Genomic DNA, 23,460 nt, shown 5'->3' with positions numbered 1-23,460 from the left:
ACTCTATTGCCCCTTCTACCATGTGAGGTTACAGCAAAAAGACAGCCTCACCAGACACCAAATCTGCTGGTGCCTTGGACTTCCCAGTCTCCAGAACTGTGAGCAAAAAATTTCTTTTGTTTATAAACTACCCAGGCTATGTTATTCTGTCATAGTCCCAAATAGACTAAAACAAGTACTTACTGGCCAGGTGTGGTGGCTCACACTTGTAATCCCAGCACTTTGGGAGGCCAAGGCAGGCTAATCACTTGAGATCAGGAATTTGAGACCAGCCTGGCCAACACGATGAAACCCCGTCTCTACTAAAAATCCAAAAAATTAGCCGGAAGTACTGGCACGCGTCTGTAATCACAGCTACTTGGAGGCTGAGGCAGAAGAACTGCTTGAATGCAGGAGGCAGGGGTTGCAGTGAGTCACGATCATGCCATTGCATTCCAGCCTGGGCCACAGAGCGAGACTGTCTCAAAACACAAAAAAACAAGTCCTTACCTCCTAGGGTTGTAGAGACGATGCAATGAGTTTTGTAAGTGCATAGAATAGTGCCTAGCAGAGAGTTAAGCATTACTTTAGCAATAAACAATAAGCATTACTTAAAGGCAACAGGAAGGCCCAAAGGAGCATTGTAAGGGACCTCCCAAGGCCCTACAGCTATTAAGTCTATCCAGATTCTCTCTTTTCCACACTGATTCCCACCTCAAACACCCTTTGCTCACCTTTGTATTGGTTATCTATTGCTGCATAACCTTACCATAAACTTAGCGACTTAACACAATACATTTACCATCTGTTCCTATGGGACGGTCGGGGCACAGCTTAGCTGGTCCTCTGCAAGGCTGCAGTCAGTGTTGGTCAGGCCTGGAGTCTCACCTGAAGGCTTACCTGGGAGTGATCAGCCTCCAAGCTTGTGTGGTTGCTGGCAGCATTTGCTTTCTTGCAGACTGCTGGACTGAGCTTCGGTTTCTTGTTGGCTGTCAGACAGAGGCTACCCTCAGTTCCTGGCCACCTGACCCTCTCCCAAAGGCAGCTCACACAACATGACAGCTTCCATCTTCAAAGCCAGCAAGAGAATTTCTCAGCAAGGCAGATGCTACAGTCTTACATAAGGCAACCATGAAAATAACATCTTGTCACCTTTGTGGCACTCTACTGGTTAGCAGTCACAGGTCTAGGCCATCTCAAGGGGCAGGGAATACACAAGGCTGTGAACAGCAGGTGGGGATCACAGTGACCATCTGGGAGTCTATCTGCCACACCTCCCAGTGCATCCAAATTCTATTGTGCAGAGGGCAAGTGAGGTCTAGCATACCCCCCAAAAAAGCAGCCATCTTCTACCATCCACCCACAAGTTTGTAAACTCCAGTCAGGAGTATAATTGAAGTGATGCCTGGTTTGGGATTGAGTTTTTCTGGAGATTATGGTCCCGTAATGAGTTTTTTCCAGCTGGGATTCCAGTTGGTGATGGACAGCACCAAGCTGTCCCTTGCTCCTGCCCCAGACCCCACAAGGTGCTTTTCAGGCTAGATTCCTGAGGGCTGTGTCATCAGCTGTGCCACCTCCTCCTCCCTACCATGATGAACTGTTCTGGGTACTTACCTGACTCCAGAGAAAGGTAATTAAGGTCAAACAATGCAATGTGCATCTGCTAGTGCCTCATCTGAGTGATGCTCAGGTGAAGGAACAGCCTGTGGCCACACATCTAACCAGGGGATAGCCTAGATCCTAAGGCCAGGTCTGTCTCCACAATCCAAGTGCTGATCTTCAATGGCACATACTTTTTTTTTTTCCTTTTGAGACAGTCTTGCTCTGTTGCCCAGGCTGGAGTACTGTGGCATGATCTCAGCTCACTGCAACCTCCACTTCCTGGAGGCAATTCTCATGCCTCGGCTTCTCAAGTAGCTGGGATTACAGGCGTGCGCCACCATGCCTGGCTAATTTTTGTATTTTTAGTAGACGGGGTTTCACCATGTTCGCCAGGCTGGTCTCAAACTCCTGACCTCAAGTGAGCCGCCCACTTGGGCCTCCCAAAGTGCTGGGATTATGGGCGTGAGCCACCATGCCCAGCCATGGTACATACTTCTAATAAAGTTTCCTCTACATCTAAGCTTTCTGATTTCCACCCTCCAAGTACTTAAAACTGACTGGATGGGAAGTAATGCTGTGTGAAATCGACACAAAAAAGCCACTGCCCCTGAGGATCCTTGCATGCAATCTCCTTACCCTTATTCAATGGGCAAGAGAATCTTCAATTTTCATTTTCTTTCTCCTCTCTACCGTCTCTTAATCAGAGTGGCTATTTCCATAACAATAAAAACTGCTTCTTACAGAATCCTCAGGCAAAAGAAGTGTTGTGGCTTTTTTCCATTTTTAATTCTTTTAGAGAATTCTCTAGGGTCTCACTGTGCTGCCGAGACCGTGATCATAGCTCACTGCAGCCTCAAACTCCTGGGCTCATGCAATTCTCCCACCTCAGCCTCGCAAGTAGTTAGGATTCCAAGCATGCACCACCACCACACCCAGCTTTTTTTTTTTTTTTTTTTTTTTTTTTTTTAAAGAAATGGGGTCTAACAGCCGGGTGCCGTGGCTCACGCCTATAATCCCAGCACTTTGGGAGGCCAAGGCGGGCAGATAACTTGAGGTCAGGAGTTCGAGACCAGCCTGGCCAGCATGATGAAACCCCCTCTACTGAAAAAATACAAAAATTAGCCAGGTGTGGTAGCAGGTGCCTGTAATCTCAGCTACTGGAAAGGAGGTAGAAGAATCACTTTAACCTGGGAGGCAGAGGTTGCAGCGACCAAGATTGCTCCACTGCACTCCAGCCAGGGCAACAGACTGAGACTGTCTCAAAAAAAAAAAAAAAAAAAAAAAAAAAAAAAAAAAAAAAAAAAAAAAAAAAAGGAAAGGAAAGAAATGGGTCTTACTATGTTGCCCAGGCTGGTCCCAAACCCCCAGCCTCAAATGATCCTCCCATCTTGGCCTCTCGAAGTGCTGGGATTACAGGTGTGAGCCACTGCGCCCGGCCTCTTAATTTTACTTTTGCCCTCTGGGTATCTGCACCCCTTTACTACTTAGGGAGATGCTCTGCGGGTAGGTTTGGTGGAAGACAGAAAGCAAGGGGCCAGGCTCTCTAGAACGGCCTGTATCATGAGACTCCACAAGAGAATTAAGCCCCACACAAAGTGATTCAAGCAACTACTTTCACATCAACCAAAGGATGATGAAAAGACCGTACTACCCTAGAGAACACAGGAGAGAAGGTACCGATTGCCTTAGACAACAGGGTTGCACTTCCTCACTTTGGCCAGCCTGACACCCCAGCCCTGAACTTTCAATCTGGACACTTGGTCAGTGGTAAGAGACGTGGCCGTGAGTCTAGCTATCGCACCCTGAAGAGTTTAGCAGCCATATGGCCAGAAACACAATCTTTCACATACAATGACAGAAGTAAAAATATTTATTTTATCTTAAAAATCTGGTCCCGCAAAAAGGCCAACACTTTTGTCAGCTCACGGTCTTGACCTTTCAAAGAAGAAATCTTTCAACTGAGAGGTGAGTTAATAAAAGGAATTTGAATGGTGCTTTCAGATTTCTCATAAACCAGTAAACCAAGCAACCCTGGACTTCTAGTTTACTGAGCTCCTTCTAGCCATTCACAGTTCCTGAAGGAGAAAAGAAGTTGTTTGCAGATAAGGCACTTTAGAAACCACCAAAGAGAAAACCTAAGTCTGCCAGGAGCTGCACTGTGAACCTGTGAGCCGAGAGGGCCATGAGCAGAATGCCAACTCCCACAGCTCCATGACAACAGCTTCCACCTTCCTGCCCCAACACTGTTCCGTCTGGGTTCCAGCACCCACCTTGGCTCTGTGTTGCCTACCTGGCCTAGAATACGTGGAAACCAGACAACTGGCCAGAGATGAACACTGCTGCCTGAAGCTCAGGGCAGCTGCCCACAGTGAGGAAACCCTTCAGAGGCCCCTGCTGGGGCACGCTGAGGGAGCAGTTCCTTTTGCAAAGATGAGTTAGTGCTGATCAGCACATTAGCAAAGCAAAATATTTAAACATTTTTAAAAGCGGCTAATCCTTCCAGTTTCCCTCCTGATTGTAGCTCAAGCTGCAGCCTCTAAACCTGCTAAAAATCAGGAAGAAACCCCTCCTCTAGAGGGCAGATGAACTGAAGTGGCTACAGCCAGTGTTAGGTACGGAAAGCCTCCTGCTGAACTGTGATCATGTGACACCTGTAGACCCTGGGAAGGGCTGATCTGAATCCAGGCAGCAAACTCAACCTATTCTTTTGCTTTGGGGGCTTGTGTTTAATACGGGTCATTGCGATGGAAGAAGTCTCAGAGTCTCTCATGTCAAGAGGACAGATGGGGACAGGGATCCTGGAGCTTTTCTTCTCCTGTGTTCTAGTTGCATACTTGAATCCCAGGAAACAGTGTGACACGGTGCCAATTTACTGCCAAACATACCCAGTTTGTCAACAAAGCCAGACAAGGAGGAGAGGAGAGATTCATGCTCCAAACACCGGCCAGCTGAGGAGGGCTTCGTCCTCCTTCCTTTGGCCCAGACAAGGGAGCGCCTTCCCAGAAGTCATATGAGGAAAAACTGTGCTCAGGTCAGAACTGGACCCAGCCTGTGCCTGGCTGGGTCTGGCTGGAAGTTGATCTGTAGAGAAGACAGGGAAGGGTGGGGGAGTTCAGATCTTTGAAAATACAAAGCAGATAAAAGTTGGTTTCTCTCTGGACAGAAAAAGCTCTAAGAAGCCAGTTCCTAAATGTTCTAGAGCAGCAGTCAGCGAACTTTGGCACAGAGACCAAATCTGGCCCTTGATGTTTTTTTTTAAATAGTTAATGTAACTGTATTTATCAAAGTTTTTTGTTTGTGGTTTTGTTTCATTTTTTTTTTTGGGGGGGTACAGGGTCTGTCGCCCAGGCTGGAATGCAGTGGCACACTCAAGGCTAACTGCAGCCTCAACCTCTTGAGCTCAAGCGAGGCTACCTCAGCCTCCCTAGTAGCTGGAACTACATGACCGGTTAATTTTTGTATTTCTTTTAGTAGAGACAGGTTTTTGCCATGTTGCCCAGACTGGTCTCGAACTCCTGGCCTCAAGTGATCTGCCTGCTTTGGCCTCCCAAAATGCTGGGATTACAGGCGTGAGCCAACATGCCTGGCCGAAGAGTCTTAACCCCTTTCCCATCTAGAGAAAAAGAGGGCAGCTCACTGCCAGCCCTCATTTAATTTTACATAAACACGCTCTTTGAGGCTGAAGCAAATCTGACTGATTTTCAATGTGAAAATAAAATATAAAAACTGTTCTTGGAGTTATTTCAGAATCATCTGAATAATCAGAACTGTCTATTTTGGAAAAATCAGACTCCTCAAATGAATCTTAGGCTAAAAACTGTTCAAGGATGATGTTAACATCACATGTAAAAATGCTGCATTTTCTAGGATTAGACTTTTTCAGTAATCAATAATTACTGTATTTTGGGCCGGGCATGGTAGTTCATGCCTGTAATCCCAGCACTCTGGGAGGCTGAGGTAGGCGGACTGCTGGATTCCAGGAGTTCCAGACCAGCCTGGGCAACATAGCAAAACCCCACCTCTACTAAAAATACAAAAAATTAGCCGGGTGTGATGGCAATTGCCTGTAGTCCCAGGTACTCAGGAGGCTGAGGGATAATCACCTGAGCCTGGAAGGTCAAGGATGCAGTGAGCCGACATCACGCCACTGCACTCCAGCCTAGGCAACCAGAGTGAAACCTTGTCTCAAAAACAAAAAAACAAAAAACAGAATTACTATATTTTGTAAATGGAAATACCACTATTAAAAACAGAATGCTATAAATAGAATGATGTCTTTTGTTCCAAAGCTGATATAGTAGAGTGATGCAAAAATAATATAAAAGCAATACATTTTGTGACAAAGTTATCTCAGGGTCAACGCTGCAGTCTGAAGTGCCACTGGCAAGTTTTCTCAGGGCAAACAGGAAAAGGGTTACAGTCCTCATTTCATGCCTCTGTTTTTTTTGTTTGTTTGTATATTTGTTTTTTGAGATGGAGTCTTGCTCTTGTCGCCCAGGCTGGACTACAGTGGCATGATCTCAGCTCACTGCAATCTCCAGGGTTCAAGCAATTCTCGTGCCTCAGCCTCCCAAGTAGCTGGGATTACAGGCGCCGCCCCACCACGCCCAACTAATTTTTGTATATTTAGTAGAGATGGGGTTTGACCATGTTGGCCAGGCTGGTCTTGAACTCCTGACCTCAGGTGATCCACCCGCCTGGGAATCCCAAAGTGCTGGGATTACAGGCATGAACCATCGTGCCCGGCCCATGCCTCTATTTTTGTAAATAAAATTTTACTGGCACACAGCCATGCTGATTCGTTTACATATTATGTGTGGCTGCTTTTGTGCAACAAGAACAGAATTGAGTAGCTAGAACGAAGACCACACGGCCTGAATAGTCTAAACTATTTGCTATCTAGTCCTTTACAGAAAATGTGTCTGGGCACACTGGCTCGTGCCTATAATCCCAGCACCCTGGGAGGCCGAGGCAGGCAGATCGCTTGAGCCCAGGAGTTCAAAACCAGCCTGCACAACATGGCGAAACCCCGTATCTATGAAAAAATACAAAAAATAGCTGGCATGGTGATGTGCACCTGTAGAGCCAGCTACATGGGAAAATTTGGTTGCAGTAAGTCATGACAGTGCCACTGCACTCCAGCCTGGGTGACAGAGAGAGACCCTGTCTCAAAACAAGAAAAGAAAAAGAAAATGTGTGCTGACCCCTGTCCTAGAATCTGTCCATGTAAATAATAGTGCAGTAGGAATTTAGTATCTTTTCACCCTGGCCCCAAGTAAAGTGTTGAGATCTTATGGAGTCAGAGAAGATAAGCCACCTTGCCTCAGGTGTTCTATGAGGATGGGCTGAGGCTGAAGCATGCGTCTAAACTCTCAGTCCACTATTTTGGGGAAGCTGGGGGTAGGGGATGGGGTATAGAAGAAGGAGGTACCGGGGACAAGCCAAAGCACTTGGGAAGGCGGTTTAAAGGCCCAGATTTGCAAAGCGTTGCCCCAGGCTACATAACAGTGGAAAGCAGCAAAACCTCCATGGAAAGAAGTGTGCCACCCAAAGCAGGCACGCTGGGGCTCTGTCCTCTGGCTGGCTTGAAAACATCCAAATCAGGCCAGGCGCGGTGGCTCATGCCTGGAATCCCAGTACTTTGGGAGGCTGAGGCAGGTGGATTGCCTGAGGTCAGGAGTTCGAGACAACCCTGACCAACATGGTGAAACCCCGTCTCTACTAAAAATACAAAAAATTAGCCGGGCATGGTGGCAGGTGCCTGTAATCCCAGCTACTCAGGAGGCTGAGGCAGGAGAATAGCTTGAACCTGGGAGGCAGAGGTTGCAGTGAGCCAAGATCATGCCACTGCACTCCAGCCTGGGCAACAAAAAAAAAAAGAAAAGAAAACATCCAAATTAAAACTGTTACTCCTAATCCTAACATCAGAAGGCAGGCATGGGGAACAATACCAGGTTTGTAGAGCAACGGCCCTGGCCCCAGCCCCCCTACCCCCACCCCCAGAACATGGCCCTCCTTACCCTGTAGATTTGGTAAAGTCTCCCCAGATGTCAGCGGTGGCAGGATTGGGCTGTGGCCAGGGTACAGGAGCACCTCCTACTGATGTTCCCGAGTCCGACCCGTAGGAAGAGAAGAAGGAACAGGGGAGTCAGAGACCTCTCTTTCTGGTTGTTTCCACGACCAAATCGTGAAGACTCAGTGATCAGTCTCATGACACCAGGTAGCTGGGAAAGCCACACCAGACATGCTTTTGGGCAACAAAACACCACTGAGTTGCCACACTTCCAGCATCTTCTCACCAGCCCTTGAGGGCTCTGAAGAAAACACAGAAAGGTGCATACAAGGTGGAAGGAGGGGTGCCCGTGGGGTGGGTGGTTAGTCTCACGTCATCTATCACGCATACCTGAAGCTGACTTTGTTATCAACCATTTATTTGAAATCTATTTAAAATTTACTATAACCCGTCTCGGCTTCTTGAACAGAGAATGTCCACCAAAACCGCAAGATCATCTTCGTATCAAGCCTGCACTACCATGTCTGGATCAACTGGCTGAGAACACTATGTGCCAGCCACGTGCCAAGTCCCAGGCCCCAAACTGGTTAGGGGTCAGGAAGAGCGTTCCAAAGAGCTCACACAGAAGCTCAATCCTCTCTCTCCACCAAGGTGGGCAACACCATGGGGCTGCAGTGCCTGCTTTTGTGCTTTTCAGGCACCTCCCCCAGTGCTACCAACCGCCCTTCTGAAGGGCCTATGTTTGCCACCCTCCGCCTTCGCACTAATTTGCTATTTCTAATCTGCTCTGGGCCAGGAGAACAGATAAAACTAGGGCCCTCAATGGTTTAGAGTTTTACAGTTCACCAAGTGCTCAAGGCACTTTATCTTCTGTGAACCTCACCCCAGCCCCTAGGGAAAGACAGATCAGGATGAGCCACGTGACTGTGCAGGTCATTTCAGTTTCCATTCTCCTACCTCTAAAATGCTGAAAATAACAGGAACTACTCCATAGGACTGGTGTGAGGATTAAATATCCACGGAATGCTTAGAACAGGTCCAGCATATAGTGGCAATAATATTAATAAAATGAGAGCTAACACTCAGCGCTTAGAATGTTCCAAAAATTGTTCTAAGTGCTATACACAGATCAGCTTATTTGATCCTTACAAGAAACCTGTATTTTAAGTATCATTACTTCCCCTATCCTACAGATGAGAAAAATGAGGCATGGAGAAGAGATTTTCTAAAGATCACAAAACTGGGCTGGGCACACTGGCTCAGCCTGTAATCCCAGCACTTTGGGTGGCCGAAGCGGGTGGATCACCTGAGATCAGAAGTTCGAGACCAGCCTGGCCAACATGGTGAAACCTCCGTCTCTACTAAAAATACAAAAATTAGCCAGGCATGGTGGTGCATGCCTGTAATGCCAGCTACTTGGGAGGCTGAGGCAGGAGAATTGCTTGAACCCAGGAGGCGGAGGTTGTGGTAAGCTGAGATCATGCCACTGCACTCCAGCCTGGGCGACAGAGTGAGACTCCATCTTAAAAATAAATAAGTAGGCCAGGCGCAGTGGCTCATGCCTGTAATCCCAGCACTTTGGGAGGCCGAGGCGGGAGGATCACCTGAGGTCGGGAGTTCAAGACCAGCCTGACCAACAAGGAGAAACCTGGTCTCTACTAAAACTACAAAATTAGCCAGGAAAGGTGGCGCATGCCTGTAATCCTAGCTACTCGGGAGGCTGAGGCAGGAGAATCACTTGAACCCAGGAAGCAGAGGTTGTGGTAAGCTGAGATTGCTCCATCGCACTCCAGCCTGGGCAACAATAGCAAAAAAACTCCGTCTCAAAAATAAAAAATAAAAATAAAGATCACAAAGCTAGTAAGCTGAAATTTGAACTCAACCATATTGTTCATATAGTAAGTTCTTCATAAATGTTGACATTCATGACTTATTATCTGATACCATTTTGCTTGTAGACATGCTAACTGCCTGTCTCAGACACCAGAACACACGCCCTTGAGAGCTGAAACTGGATGCTATACCTACCGGTGCCTAGAACTCTACCTGGCACATAGCAAGCGTGCCATATTAAAATTAAAATGCTGTTAAAAATGCATCAGCAAGGCCAGGCACAGTGGCTCACGCCTGTAATCCCAGCACTTTGGGAGGCTGAGGTGGGCAGATCACAAGGTCAGGAGATCGAGACCATCCTGGCCAACACAGTGAAACCCTGTCTCTACTAAAAATACAAAACTTAGCTGGGCGTGGTGGTGCGTGCCTGTGATCTCAGCTACTCGGGAGGCTGAAGCAGAAGAATCGCTTGAACCCAGGAGGCAGAGGTTGCAGTGAGCTGAGAACATGCCACTGCTCTCCAGCCTGGGTGACAGAGCAAGACTCCATCTTAAATAAATAAATATCCATCAGCAACCAAGGGAAGGCCTAAGGTAGTAGCTCTCAGACTTTAGTCAACACACAAACAAAAATAGACCTAAAAGCCGGGTGCAGTGGCTCACACCTGTAATCCTAGCACTTTGGGAGGCTGAGGTGGGCGGATCACCTGAGGTCGGGAGTTCAAGACCAGCCTGACCAACATGGAGAAACCCCGTCTCTACTAAAATTACAAAATTAGCTGGGTGTGGAGGCGCATGCCTGTAATCCCAGCTACTTGGGAGGCTGAGGCAGGAGAATCGCTTGAACCCAGGAGGCAGAGGTTGTGGTGAGCCGAGATCATGCCATTGCACTCCAGCCTAGGCAACAAGAGCAGAAAAACTCCATCTCAAAAAAAAAAAAAAGGCCGGGCGGTGGCTCACGCCTGTAATCCCAGCACTTTGGGAGGCTGAGGCGGGCGGATCACGAGGTCAGGAGATCGAGACCATCCTGGCTAACATGGTGAAACCCCGTCTCTACTAAAAATACAAAAAATCAGCCGGGCGTGGTGGCAGGCGCCTGTAGTCCCAGCTACTCGGGAGGCTGAGGCAGGAGAATGGCGTGAACCCGGTAGGCGGAGCTTGCAGTGAGCCGAGATCGCGCCACTGCACTCCAGCCTGGGCGACAGAGCGAGACTCCGTCTCAAAAAAAAAAAATAAAAAAAAAAAAAAAAAAAAAAAAAAAGACATAAGAATGCAGATTCCTGCCCCCATCCCCCAGCGATACCAAGGCAAATGGTCCTATGACCCCACTCTGAGAAATAACGCTTAAAGAACAGTTCCTGGTATCGGGCAGGGGCTCTCTGACTGCCCCTCCTGCCACTCTCCAGGTTGGAGTATTCCCCACAAGGCTGAAGTCTGAAGCTTCACCTCTAGATAGGGCAGCCGATGTTGGGGAGGCTTAGGAATCAGGAAAGCAAGAAGGCTTCCTGCCTGCAAGCTGGGGAGAGCTGTGCGCAGAAGGCAGGCTGGTGACAATCGCCCAGCCCGAGAAAGGCCAGGATCATCAAGCTGGGCTGGGCAGGGTGGGGAGGTAGAGGCAAAGGGCTGGCACCCCAGCGTGGTCAGAGGCTGACACTAGACACTCGCTTCCGGAATCCCGGAGTCTCCTAAGGGTTCCTCAGCACAAGCTGCCGGGGCAAATGCTCTCAGCTTCCCACACCCGAGGTGCTCATTCCAAACGAAATCTCATTTCCCACCACTCACCTTGGGCACATATTATGCTGTACCCATCTCCCTAAATACACCAGGTGTCTAAAAGTCTGGGCCTCATTCATGTTCTTCTCTCTGCCTGGAATGCCAAGCTCTATCTCCTTCCTTCAAGGTCCAGATCAATGTCACCTCTTTCATGAAACCTCCCCAGATCACACCAGCTGATGGTGAGTCTAGGCCCTACACATTTGGTCTCTGTGCTGTGACTCATCTCTCTCACTACACGTGAGCAGAGACTGTGTCTCCATTACCCACTCACTCAGTACCCACTAGGCAGACACTGGGAACCAGGAACCGACACGTTCATGATTTCACAGTAACAAACAAGTCGCAGCCCCGGCCTCTCAGGGGAAGGCAGACACCCTAAAGGCCAAGTAGGAGGAGCCCCTACCCAGCATGTGCAGAATCAGCTTTGGGTGCCCGCCTTCTTCTTTGACACGGACAGGTACTACATGACGAATCTGTGTGTGTAATGGGGGGGAAACCATGGCGCCCGGCTGCCAGTGAGAAGAGGAGCCCACAGGTACTGATCCAGCAGTCACCCACTGAGCACTAACCTGAACTGGGAGCAACTGCTGGCTGGACGAGGGATCCCCCCACAGCCAACTGCTCCCCCGGGGGAGGGATCAGGGTGGAGGTTTTCCCCCCTGGGGGAGGGGGAAGCAGGCTCAGCCCTCCTGTGCTGGCAGGCCGGGCTCGGGGATTCCCAGCTGCTCCTTCCTTCTTCTTCATGTTCTAAAGAGGGAAGAGGAATGCAAATCAGCCTGTTCTGCTGGAGTCCCAATGCTACCAGAAAACCCCACAAGGAGGGCCAAGGTGACCCCAGACCCCCAACATCTGTGTAACCAAAAGATGGTCCTACCTAGCACCTCCATTGCTATGAGCTATACTTAGTGCATCATCATTCTGAATCTATCACAAATAAGGTCCATTTTAAAATCCAGCACCCCCACTTCATTCATCAGGGAAATGCAGATCAAAGCTATAATAATATACCATTACACACTCACCAGAATGGCTAAAATGTAGATTCTCAAGTATTGACTATGATATGAAGTAACTATTCATGCGCTGCTGGTTGAAGTGTAAACTGGTAAAACTACTTTGAAAAATTATTTGAAAGGATCTATAAAGCTCAACATAGGAACTTAAACTTATGACTCCACAATTCCACTCCTAGATATAAACCAACAGAAATCATACACATATGCACCAAAAGACATGAACTCAAACATCTACAGCAGCACTATTTGTAATCGCCCCCAAATGGAAACTACCCAAATGTCCATCATCAGTAAAACATAAATAAATTGGGTGAATTCTCACAATGGTACATGCCACAACAATGAGAATGAACAAACTACACGCAACACCGTGGATGACTCTCACAAAAATTACGTTGAGTAAAAGAAAGAAATCATTCCAAAACAGGATTAGGTGTATGATTCAATTAATGAAAGTTAAGAACAAACAAAACCTAGGGTATGTGAAGTCAGGATGGGGTTACTCAGGGTAGTTACTGGGAGGGGCCAGGAGAGGTGTTTCCAGAGTGCTGACAATCTTTTGCATCTTGAGCAAGGTGCAAGTTTATAAATTGGGTTTTTTGTTTTGTTTTTTGAGCCAGAGTTTCGCTCTTGTTGCCCAGGCTGGAGTACAATGGCTCGATCTCAGCTCACTGCAACCTCCGCCTCCCAGGTAAAAGCAATTCTCCTGCCTCAGCCTCCCGAGTAGCTGGGATTACAGCCATGGGCCACCATGCCCGGCTAATTTTGTATTTTTAGTAGAGACGGGGTTTGTCCATGTTGGTCAGGCTGGTCTCAGACTCCCAACCTCAGGTGATCCGCCCACCTCGGCATCCCAAAGTGCTGGGATTACAGGCGTGAGCCACCACTCCCAGCCTATAGATTTTTAAAATTTCACTGAGTTCTGCATTTATGATTTGTACACTGTTTTACATGCATATTATACTTCAAGAAAATGCTTAAAAAAAAAAATTGAGCACCAAGCATGAGCCAGAAACCAGCACAAGTTACACAGATGAAGATAATGTGTTCCCTACTTGTAAGGAAAGCAGCAGCTTAATAAAATAATAAGTCCAGCCCTGAAGTCAAAAGACCTCAGTGTGAGCACAGCTGTGCCAGTTATTTCTAGCTCTGTGACCCTGGGCAAGTCCCCAACCCTCCCTAAGCCTCCATTTCCTCATCTCATGGAGGAAAGGGAGAGGATGTTTAATTCACATGAGAAATGCCTAAAAACACTACCTGGCCCACAGCTGATGCTCATTAAATGTTAGTTTCCTCCAAACGAGAGAAAGAATCACATCCCAACCAGTCCACTGGATTGGACTTGCACTTCTCTCATAAGGGCCAGCTGGCCAACTTCAAGGATCCCAAATCATCACCAGCACGAAGCAGAAAAGAGGAGAAAGAGACGGTAAGTAAAGAGGAAAAGCATTATTTTAGAGTTACAAAGCTTCTTCAAAAAACACATCCATCTCAACACAGTATTCCTAGCAAAAACAAAAACCAATCCACTTGGTCCTTGGGTCCCCGCAATCACGACTCTGACCTCATCTCCCCTCTCCACCCTTGCAGCCAGGTAAAGGCCAACTTTAGGCAACCCAGCCCAGCCCAGCCTGTTCCTATGAACAGGAGCTGACGGGGGGAAGCCAGAGGCAGAGCAGTTCAGAACGAAGACACAGGAGCCAGGACAACACCATCAGCAGAAGCTGCCCAGGACTCCCAGCGCCCACCTCAACGCCTTCCTGCCAGAACTCTCCCAAATCTTCCTTATTCAAGACACAGCCTGGGATGAGCACACAGGTCCCTCCTGATGCACTCTAATAGCTAGGACAGAAACACCACCTCTGGCAGCAAATGACTGATGCTCCTTCTCAGTTCAGAGGCTTTGCACCTGCTGTTCCTCTGTGTGAACCACTCTTTGATCACTCTTCCCTTGCCTACAGGTCCCTTCTTCCAAGAAGCCTTCCTTGGTTCCCACGACTATGGGCTGCACACCCTTCCTCTAGGAGCCCATGGCACCCAGGGCATCCCTTAGTCATGGAACCTTTCCTGCCATATTGTAATCACATTTTTACCTGCCTGTCTCAGCTCAACTCTGAGCTCCATGAGACGAGAGGTCTCTCGTTCACCCCCGGTGCAGGACCTGGCACAAGGCAGATGCTCACTAAACATCTGCTGAACTGAAAGAGCTGAACCATAAGAAGAGCTTATGGGCTCTGGGCTGTGTGGCCACAAGTATCACATGACCACAGCCACCACAGCCAAGCAAGGGTAGAACTCACTGCGATGTTGAGCTTGATGGTCTGGCCCTCCTTGAAGCCCAGGTCCAATTTAGGGCCTTGGTCTGGGTTCTGGGCTTGTTTTGCAAATTCACACTGCTGTTTCACCCACCTGGGGAGAGAACATGAGGAAAAAGGTGAGGAAGGAAGAGACCAGCTGCTCTGCAATCACTGGCTCACTTCACTACTGCCTGCCATCAGTCGAGGCTGAGCCTCGTAGTGAGACGGGGTGGTAGAAAGAGGGCAGGCTTGGGAGTGAGGCCTGAATTCAAATCCTGCTCTGACACTTAAGTAGCTGCATGCACATTGGTTTCCTCATCAGCAAAATATGCCCACAATTCTATAGGTCTTCAAGATGGCTATGAGTTCAGCAAGATCACTTACGTAGAGGGTCCTAACACTGTCTGTAGGACACGTGAGCGCTGCCCTTCCCTCTACAGCATAAGATGCGGTCTCTACACACCCTCAAACACTCAGAAGGTAGACGGGGGGGACAAGACAGATACCCAGAAGTACAGGGCAACACAAAGGTCCCCCACCCTCCATAGCACACCACCCAGCAGCACCGGTAAGGGAAGAGCCAGAGGCGCCCACACGAGTGGCCGGACACAGCCCACTCACTGGCAGCCTGAGTTCGAGCCCTGCAGATGGAGAAGGACTTCCTGCCCTGTCTCTTAGCTTCAGAAAAGGACATCAGGGCATCTGCTGGGTGCCCTGGGAATCCAATCACCATTGATTACATGGAGGAGCAGGCCCAGAAAGGCCACAGGAGCCTGATGAGGACTCTGGCTGCTCAGGGGACTGGTAAGGGAAGACAGGTGGCAGGTCCGAAGGCTGGGATGGTAGAGATGGGCCTCGGGTAAAAGAGAAGGCTTTACAGCAGAGATGAACATTGGCAGAGCAGAGAGGTGGCTTGCCCTGGGTTCTCCTGAGTCTCTGCTGCCAGACAAATCACGCACAAACACTTGCGTATCCTAACCTGGGAAATCATTCTGTCCAGGGAAAGAAGGGAGGGGCATGAGCATGTGTCTCCCAGAACCACTCACTTGAAATGGTCCTGCAATGCAACATTGAAGTCAAAGGCATCACCTCGGTCCCCGAAGCCAATTCCAATAAACGCCCGTCGCCCTGGGGGACAACACATGATCAATCCCACCTTCCAAAGGCAGAAAAAACCTTTCCCAGAGGAGGAAGCACCAGGACCCATGCCTACCGTTTCCATCTTCAATGCGGATCACGAAGTACCTGCTGGAATCTGTCACACTCTCCACAGCTGTGCCAGGAAACTGATCCACCGGGGCCTGAGCAAAGAGCTCCCCTGAAAGCACAGGTTAGGCCGAGCGCTGAGCCCTGAGCCCCTTTCCAGCCAAGTGTTTCTACCACACTACTGGGCCTTTAGCCCACAAGGCATTTCTAGCCAGCTGAGACAGATTGGCAAACCTTACTGTGGGATTCAAATCAAATCCATTCTTGCTAAAGGGAAGACACAGAAAATATAACCAAAGAAAGGCTTAAGTCAGAGAGAGCTTACAGGTCAAATCTAGCTCACAGTTTAGTAGTCCGCCTGGCTTTTCTTAAAATTAAGCTCTATTCATGCTGAGCCTCCAAGCCCACCTGAGAATAAGCTGGAGCTGCTAGCCCATCCATTCCATCTGCTTTACCCACTTACATTACCTGAACTGAGTGTCCTAGAACAGGTGAGCCCTGGTCTAGGCAATCACACCTGCTGAAGAGGCCTCGCACCTGAGGCAGGACTACAAGAGGGGCCAATGAGCCCCGAGGAAAGAAGGGAGAAGTTTTCACACCCATAGGGAATCTGAAGCAAGCTGATTTAATTCAATCTGAGACAGGGCAAGCATGACTAGCTTTAAAAGGAGCCCTTGTGAAACACATCACCTTGTCAACTACAGCACTCGACAGGTGCGGCACAACATAAAATTTCCACGAGCATTTATGACTGGCATCAGTTTTTTGCATGTGCTGACGTCTGTTGTTGCTTTTAGTATTTTTTGTTTTTTAGAAACAGGGTCATGGAGTGGGTGTGGTCCCAGCACTTTGGGAGGCTGAGGTGGGGTGCATTGCTTGAGCCCAGGAATTTGATTTATACCTTTTTTTTTTTTCCCCTGAGATAGAGTCTCCCTCTGTTGCCCAGGCTGGAGTGCAATGGCACGATCTTGGCTCACTGCAACCTCCGCCTCCCAGGTTCAAGTGATTCTCCTGCCTCAGCCTCCCAAGTAGCTGGGATTACAGGCATGCACCACCACGCCCAGCTAATTTTTGTATTTTTAGTAGAGACAGTGTTTCACCATGTTGGCCAGGCTGGTCTTGAACTCCTGACCTCAGGTGATCTGCCTGCCTCGGCCTCCCAAAGTGCTGGGATTACAGGCGTGAGCCACTGCATCCAGCCCAGCCCAGCCCAGGAATTTGAGACTAGCATGAGCAAGATGGTGAAACCTGGTCTCTACAAAAAATATAAAAATAAGCCAGGCATGGTGGCATGCACATTCAGTTCCAGCTCCCTGGGAGGCTGAGGCAGGAGGATCCCTGACCCCAGGAGTTGGAGGCTGCAGTGAGCTGAGATTGTGCCACTGCACTCCAGCCAAGGTAACAAGAAAAAAAAAAAAGAAAAAGAAAAACAGGGTCATGCTCTGTTGCCCAGATTGAAGTGCAGTGTGCAGTGCATCATAGCTCACTGCAGCCTCGAACTCCTGGGCTCAAGTAATCTTCCGGCTTCAGCCTCTCACGTAGTTGGGAATACAGGCACATGCCACCATGCCCACTCAATTTCTTTTGTTAGAGACAGGGTCTTGATATGTTGCCCAGGCTGGTCTCTAACTCCTGGTCTCAAGCGATCCTCCCACCTTGGCCTCCCAAAGCCCTGGGATTATAAGCGTGAGTCACCACACCTGACTGGTGCTTTAAGTATTTAACCAAATATCTTCTACTGAATCCTGTGGTTTAGAGATAACTTTGTTTTTTGGGTTTTGTTTTTTTTTTTCCAAGACGGAGTTTCACTCTTGTTGCCCAGGCTGGAGTGCAACGGCACGATCTCGGCTCACTGCAACCTCCACCTCCCAGGTTCAAGCAATTCTCCTGCCTCAACCTCCCGAATAGCTGGGTTTACAGGCATGCACCACCACGCCCGGCTAATTTTGTATTTTTAGTAGAGGCGAGGTATCTCTGTGTTGGTCAGGCTGGTCTCGAACTCCCGACCTCAGGTGATCTGCCCGCATTGGCCTCCCAAAGTGCTGGGATTACAGGCAGTGAGCCACCGTGCCCGGACTTTTTTTTTTTTGTTTTCTTTTTGAGACAGTCTTGCACTGTCACCCAGGCTGGAGTGCAATGGCGCAATCTCGGCTCACTGCAATCTCTGCCTCCTTGGTTCAAGTGATTCTTGTGCCTCAGCCTCCCAAGTAGCTGGGATCACAGGTGTGCACCACCACGCCTCGCTAATTTTTGTATTTTTATTAGAGACAGGGTTTTGTCATATTGCCCAGGCTGCTCTGGAATTCCTGCACTCAAGCGATCCACCTGTCTTGGCCTCCTAAAGTGCTGGGATTACAGGCATGAGCTACCACACCCAGGCAAGAGGTAATTTTGTAATTAAGTCTGAACTGATTCAAAACCAACAGCCCTAGAGTCTGTGGTTTCTTGTCAATTTATCTGCCTTGTGTTCCAACCTCACCAAGATGCCTTCAGCCTACAGCAGTTCTCAATCAGGGGTGATTTTGCTCCCGTCCCCAAGAGACATCTGGCAATGTCTAGAGATAATTTTGATTGTCACAACTTGGGAGGTGCTACTGGCATCTGCTCGACAGAGGCCAAGAATGCTGTGAAATGTCCTCACTAGGTTCCACAGCTCTCCAAAACAAAGACTCATCTGGCCCCAGGTGTCAACAGTGCTGAAGCTGAGAAAGCCTGGCCTAGAGTGATATGCTCATTACCTCATGGGAAAGTAAGAGACTAACATGACCCAAGCATGACCTTGAGCTAAGAGCACCTTGGGGTGGGTCCCACAGGCGAGGCTCAGCCCTAGGCAGTGGCTGTTACATTAGGGAGTCATGTTAAAGTCACAGCTGGCTGGGGCCCAGTGGCTCACACCTGCAATCCCAACACTTTGGGAGGCCGAGGCGGGCGGATCACGAGGTCAGGAGTTCAAGAACAGCCTGGCCAATATGGTGAAACCCCAGCTCTACTAAAAATACAAAAAAAATTAGCTGGGTGTGGTGGTGGGCGCCTGTAATCCCAGCTACTCGGGAGGCTGAGGCAGAGAATTGCTTGAACCCGTGAGGCAAAGGCTGCGGTGAGCCGAGATTGTGCCACTGCACTCTCAGCCTGGGTGACACAGCAAGACTCTGTCTAAAAAAAAAATGATTTTTTTTTTTTTAATAAAGTCGCAGTTACCAAATTCCCCAGAGAACAAGAGGTGTTACCATTCTCTTATGACACTACCTGGGGTGTCCCACAATTCTCCAGCTAAAAGTCTCTGGTCTGGCCATGGCAGCTGCCTCTTCAAACTCCTCTGCCGCCAGTACCCAAGTTCCCGAAGAACACATCAATGCTTTGGGTTGCCTCGCAGTCCATAAAGCATTAGAGAAATAGCTGCTCACTTCCTATTCTCCAACAATCTTATGAAGGGGGAACTAATACGATCCCCATTTCAACAAGGAGGAGGCCAAGGCCCCAGAGGTCATGTGGCTCACCCCACATCCAGCAGCTCAGGCAGAACATAGTTCTGAGAAGAGGCAGCCAGTTCTGTCTCTAAACTTTTGCACTTTCTCTTCTGCTCTACAAAGGAAAATCTCTACGTAGAAAAAATAAATGACCGAATATTGTGGCACCTGACTGAGCAGACACTGTGTCCGACCCCACTCGGGGTCTCAGCTAGGGGATTCCAGGTGCACTGCCCTCCACAGCTCACCCAGAGGCACAGGTGGCCCAGGACTTGTGAAGTTTCCCCCAAGACGATCTCTGCCAGCTGACCCCAACACAACCCAGCTCGGCTTGTCCTCTCACTACAGAAAGAGCTGAGTAGGACAGTTTCCAGCTTCTTCGGTTAATGGGTGTGGTCAGCTCTGGGAGTTACCGCTGCATTGATAAACAATTCTTCAGTAGGAAGCAGAGCCCAGCGGCAGAGGGCTGTGCATCCTCACCCGCCTGTCTTCAAGGCCACTTCCAGGGCTTCCTACTTCCTACCAGGACCAAGCTGTGGTCTCCTCTCCTTGGCCTCCACATTTTCCTGAGGACTCCTAAAAGGAACTGGTGTTTGACATAAAATACTCGTTTTTACACCTGGAGACAGTACTTTCTACAACTAAGGTGGGGGAATGGTACAGCTTAAAGGTACACACACGTCTCTGATTTTTCAGGACAGGTTCCCATGACCCCTGAGCAGCCTGGCCAGACCAGGCCACCTCTCCCTTCATAAAGTGGGAATGCGGCCCCTCAGCTCGGTGCAGCCTCCCTTGCGGTTACCTGACGTCCTGTCCTCCAGCTTGATGTAGGCCATCTGCCCCTTTGCAGTGATCCTCAGCCGGCCACTCCACGATGGCTGGTCCAGCTGCCACTCCGCGGCCCTAAGGGGACAAACACCACTGAACCTCTGCCAGAGGCTCCTGCTGTGTGACCCCAATGCTGGGAATGGAAAGGGCTGCTTATTCTAGCCCAACAGTTGGCAAACATTTTCTGTGAAGAGTCAGACAGTAAGTATCTTTGGCTCTGCAGGCCACACAGCCTGTCACAACAAGGCAGCTCTGCTGCTGTAGGGTAAAAGCAGTATAGAACATGCACGTGGTGATGCTTTAGGTATCTTAACTGAGCATTTTCTACTGAGCACAGCTGTATTTCAATCAAAGTGTAGACACTGAAATCTGAAATTCATATAATGTTTCCAGTATGAAATATTCTCCTTTAAAAAATTTCCAAACCATATAAAAAATGTAAAAACTATTCTTAGGTGTGAACCATACAAAAACACAGTGGGTTGTCACTTGGTGACCCCCTCTCTAGACCACAGTGTCCTCCTCCACGTAGGACTTCCAGTTTCCTTTCTATAGAAGCAGCAGCTGCAAGGACCTGATTCTGTTTCTGACACTGCTTGACTGCAGTGGTCAGGGCAACCATTTGAGACCAGTGAGACTATCTTGAAAGAAAAAGACAGCACGGAGCAACCACCAGAAGAGAAAAGGAGAACAACAGTACATGTGAGAAAAGTGAATGGGTGCTTAGGAAGAAACCCAGGAAACCACGAACCTACAGCAATGCCTCTTTTGGCTCTAACTTGTTCGAGACGGGGTCTCACTCTGTCACCCAGGCTGAAGTGCAGTGGCACAACCAAAGCTCACTGAAGCCTCAACCTCCTGAGCTCAAGAGATCCTCCCACCTCAGCCTCCTGAGTAGCTGGGACTACAGGTGTGTACCAACACACCAGGCCAATTAAAAAAAAAAGTATAGAGATAGGGTCTCACTATGTTGCCCAGGCTGGTCCCGAAGTCTTGGGCTCAAGGGATCCTTCCACCTAGGCTTCCCAAAGTGTTGGGACGACAGGCATGAGCCACCACAGCCAGCTGTTTTGACTCTTTTAAAGCATTAACTTCACATTTTAGTTCTAAGGAAAGGTCAGTTAAATCCCCAAATAGCAAGAACAGCAGGTGTTTCCAGGAGGCTTTTCTTAGAAGTCCCCGTGCCAGTTCTCAAGAACCCTGGCCGCGGCTGTCTTGAGGGCTGCACAAATGCAGATTCTCAATTCACAAATCAGCAGACTCAGTTCCTGTTCCTCTTACCAGGCCTGAGATTCAGGCTAAGGAGAGCTCCAAGACTTAAATGCAGGCACTGGTAGTTTCCTCTGAGCTAAACCAGCCAGCCCTGACAATTCATAACCTCGCTCTCTGGGGCACCAAGAGGAACCAAATCCATCCTACTAAAGACCCAATAGGAGGCCGGGCGTGGTGGTTCATGCCTGTAATCCCAGCACTTTGGGAAGCCGAGGCGAGTGGATCACCTGAGGTCAGGAGTTCGAGATAAGCCTCACCAACATGGAGAAACCTCGTCTCTACTAAAAACACAAAATTAGTCGGGTGTGGTGGTGTATGACTGTAATCCCAGCTACTCGGGAGGCTGAGGCAGGAGAATCGCTTGAATCTGGGAGGTGGAGGTTGCAGTGAGCCGAGATCGCACCATTGCACTCTAGACCGGACAACGAGAGGGAAACTGTCTCAAAAAAAAAAAAAAAAAAAAAAAGACCCAACAGGGGATGGGGCTAGACGACCATCAGTGGTTTGATGGTCCAACTACAGTTTGATGACAGAAAACAAATGTATTTTGGTAACTGTTGTTTTTGTTTTTATACTATTTTAAAATATGTCATGAATGTAATGTTCACTAACACATCTTTTCACCATAAGATCAGCTATGAGCCCACGGTAACACAACTGGAAAGTAACAAGAGGATATGTGGATGCTCCATCATTCTTGGGGTGCAGGCCAATCCTGTATTTCAAAAACTTGGACAACCATCGCCTTTAAGAGCCACCCAGGCCCCCGCAAATACGAGCACTCAACACCACCACTCAGTGGCACAAAATAGCCATAGGCCAGGTTGTCTGTATGAAGTGTATCTTTTTTTCTTTTAATATTTTTCGTCGTTTTGATGGATAACGCATACAAAGGGTAGTAAAACGCAAACAGCACAAAAGGGAAAGGAAGTCTCCTTCCAAGGGCGGTTCCCCTCCCCTATGGCAGTTTCCTGTGTTCCCTTGCAGAGATACTCTGTATGTTTACAAGCGTGTGTGTTTATTCGTCTCAGGTAGAGATCAGAGAAATATAGATGGGGTCCTCCCAAGTGCTCCAGGCTGTGATCAAGGGTGAAATTCGTGCGAAGGGATCTGGGTAGGAAGGGGTCCCCGGGCTTCGACCGTCAGCTTAAAGCTCCCCGGGACCGGTCCTTTCAGCAGGCTCTGGGCTCCCTCCCCTCCTCTCGGGGATTTCCGTCTGTGATAGGGCACCTCCCCGCTTAAGGCTTTTCAAGGATCCCTTCAAGGCCACCGGTTAGCGCTAAAAGAGAAGCGTCTGCGACATCACCACCCCCGACCAAGTTTAGGGTACTCGGCAGCCCACCGGGGTCCCTAAGCGCTAGATACGGCTTTAACGCCCTTCCCGCCACCAGGAGTCCCGTGCGTCGTACTGAGACGGGCGAAACTCTGGGTCCGCCTCCCTGCTCGGGCCTGGAACTGGAAGAAGCAGCAGCATTAGCTCCCAATCGCCCCAAAACTGGCCAGGGCTGTCCTCGGTTCCTGCAGTGGGTGTGTCCGGGTGGCGGAGAAAGGGTTAAATTGGAGCTAGCCTGGTCTGGCGGCGGGGAGTCACCTGTAGCCACGGTTGGTAGCCCGGGGAGGGATGCGGTAGACGTGGACGTCAGGCTTGACACAGAGCACCGACTCGTACCCGCTCTCCTCCATCGCGACGCCTGGAGCCCACCAGACTTCCGGCTCCTTTCACCGTTCCTCTGTCGTACGGACGGAAGCGGCGCGACTCTGTGACCAAGTTTCGGCTAGAGCGGCAGCTCGCGGGCCTCAGCACCGCCTCGTTTGTGCGTCCTCTGCTGGAAACCCGGCTCAAGACACGTGGCGGGCGACCTCCGGAGGCTTTTCCCCTCCCTCCAGGCACCTTCGGACGCAGAGAAAGCGCCCTGCGCCCGCCATGGACGAACCCCTCCGTAACCCGTCGTCTGGGTGTGGATCATCCCCATCGCTTCAGTTCTTAGGCCTGGGGCCCATTTGGCCTTGAGGCAAAGCTGTAACCCACCCTGCAGCATCTCTGCCTTCCAGCCTTTGCCTCGGCGCCTCCTCTGCCTGAATATCCTTACCTTTCCTGAATATCAGGCTCAGCTGGCACCTGACCCACCAGACTAAGTGGATGCCATTACCCTACCACCCTCCATGCTTCCC

At 49.3% G+C, this 23,460-nt stretch overlaps 1 protein-coding gene across 3 annotated transcripts; it reads right to left on the bottom strand.

Moving 5' to 3' along the window:
• Positions 1-3,428: 3,428 nt before the first annotated feature.
• Positions 3,429-23,061, bottom strand: NECAP2 (NECAP endocytosis associated 2). Of its 3 annotated transcripts, none has more exons than XM_030805797.1 (8): positions 22,880-23,061; positions 19,991-20,091; positions 15,729-15,833; positions 15,562-15,643; positions 14,519-14,627; positions 11,772-11,949; positions 7,602-7,695; positions 3,429-4,662 (listed from the first exon to the last, which is right to left on the bottom strand). In XM_030805797.1, the coding sequence occupies exons 1-8, from the start codon at positions 22,969-22,971 to the stop codon at positions 4,614-4,616; spliced, it is 810 nt and encodes a 269-aa protein (XP_030661657.1). In that variant the 5' UTR covers positions 22,972-23,061; the 3' UTR covers positions 3,429-4,613. The 3 variants fall into 3 exon arrangements, with proteins under 3 accessions (XP_030661657.1, XP_030661658.1, XP_030661659.1); XM_030805798.1 differs by having other exon boundaries at positions 22,958-23,048; XM_030805799.1 differs by lacking the exon at positions 7,602-7,695 and having other exon boundaries at positions 4,508-4,662.
• Positions 23,062-23,460: the final 399 nt, after the last annotated feature.

The sequence above is a fragment of the Nomascus leucogenys genome, chromosome 24, assembly GCF_006542625.1.
Source record: "Nomascus leucogenys isolate Asia chromosome 24, Asia_NLE_v1, whole genome shotgun sequence".
NCBI classification, from domain to species: Eukaryota; Metazoa; Chordata; class Mammalia; order Primates; family Hylobatidae; genus Nomascus; species Nomascus leucogenys.
The sequence above is the reverse complement of the archived record's forward strand: the minus strand, read 5'-3'. Positions and strand labels throughout refer to the sequence as shown.

What these genes read in the sequence shown, in the direction of transcription:
- NECAP2 (XM_030805799.1), bottom strand. Translation starts at nt 22,971, where the DNA reads ATGGAGGAGAGCGGGTACGAGTCGGTGCTCTGTGTCAAGCCTGACGTC. An exon ending in GCTACCAACCGTGGCTACAG is followed by an intron (nt 20,092 to 22,879) that starts GTGACTCCCCGC and finishes TTGTCCCCTTAG; the next exon opens with GGCCGCGGAGTGGCAGCTGG. An exon ending in CCGCATTGAAGATGGAAACG is followed by an intron (nt 15,644 to 15,728) that starts GTAGGCATGGGT and finishes GTTGTCCCCCAG; the next exon opens with GGCGACGGGCGTTTATTGGA.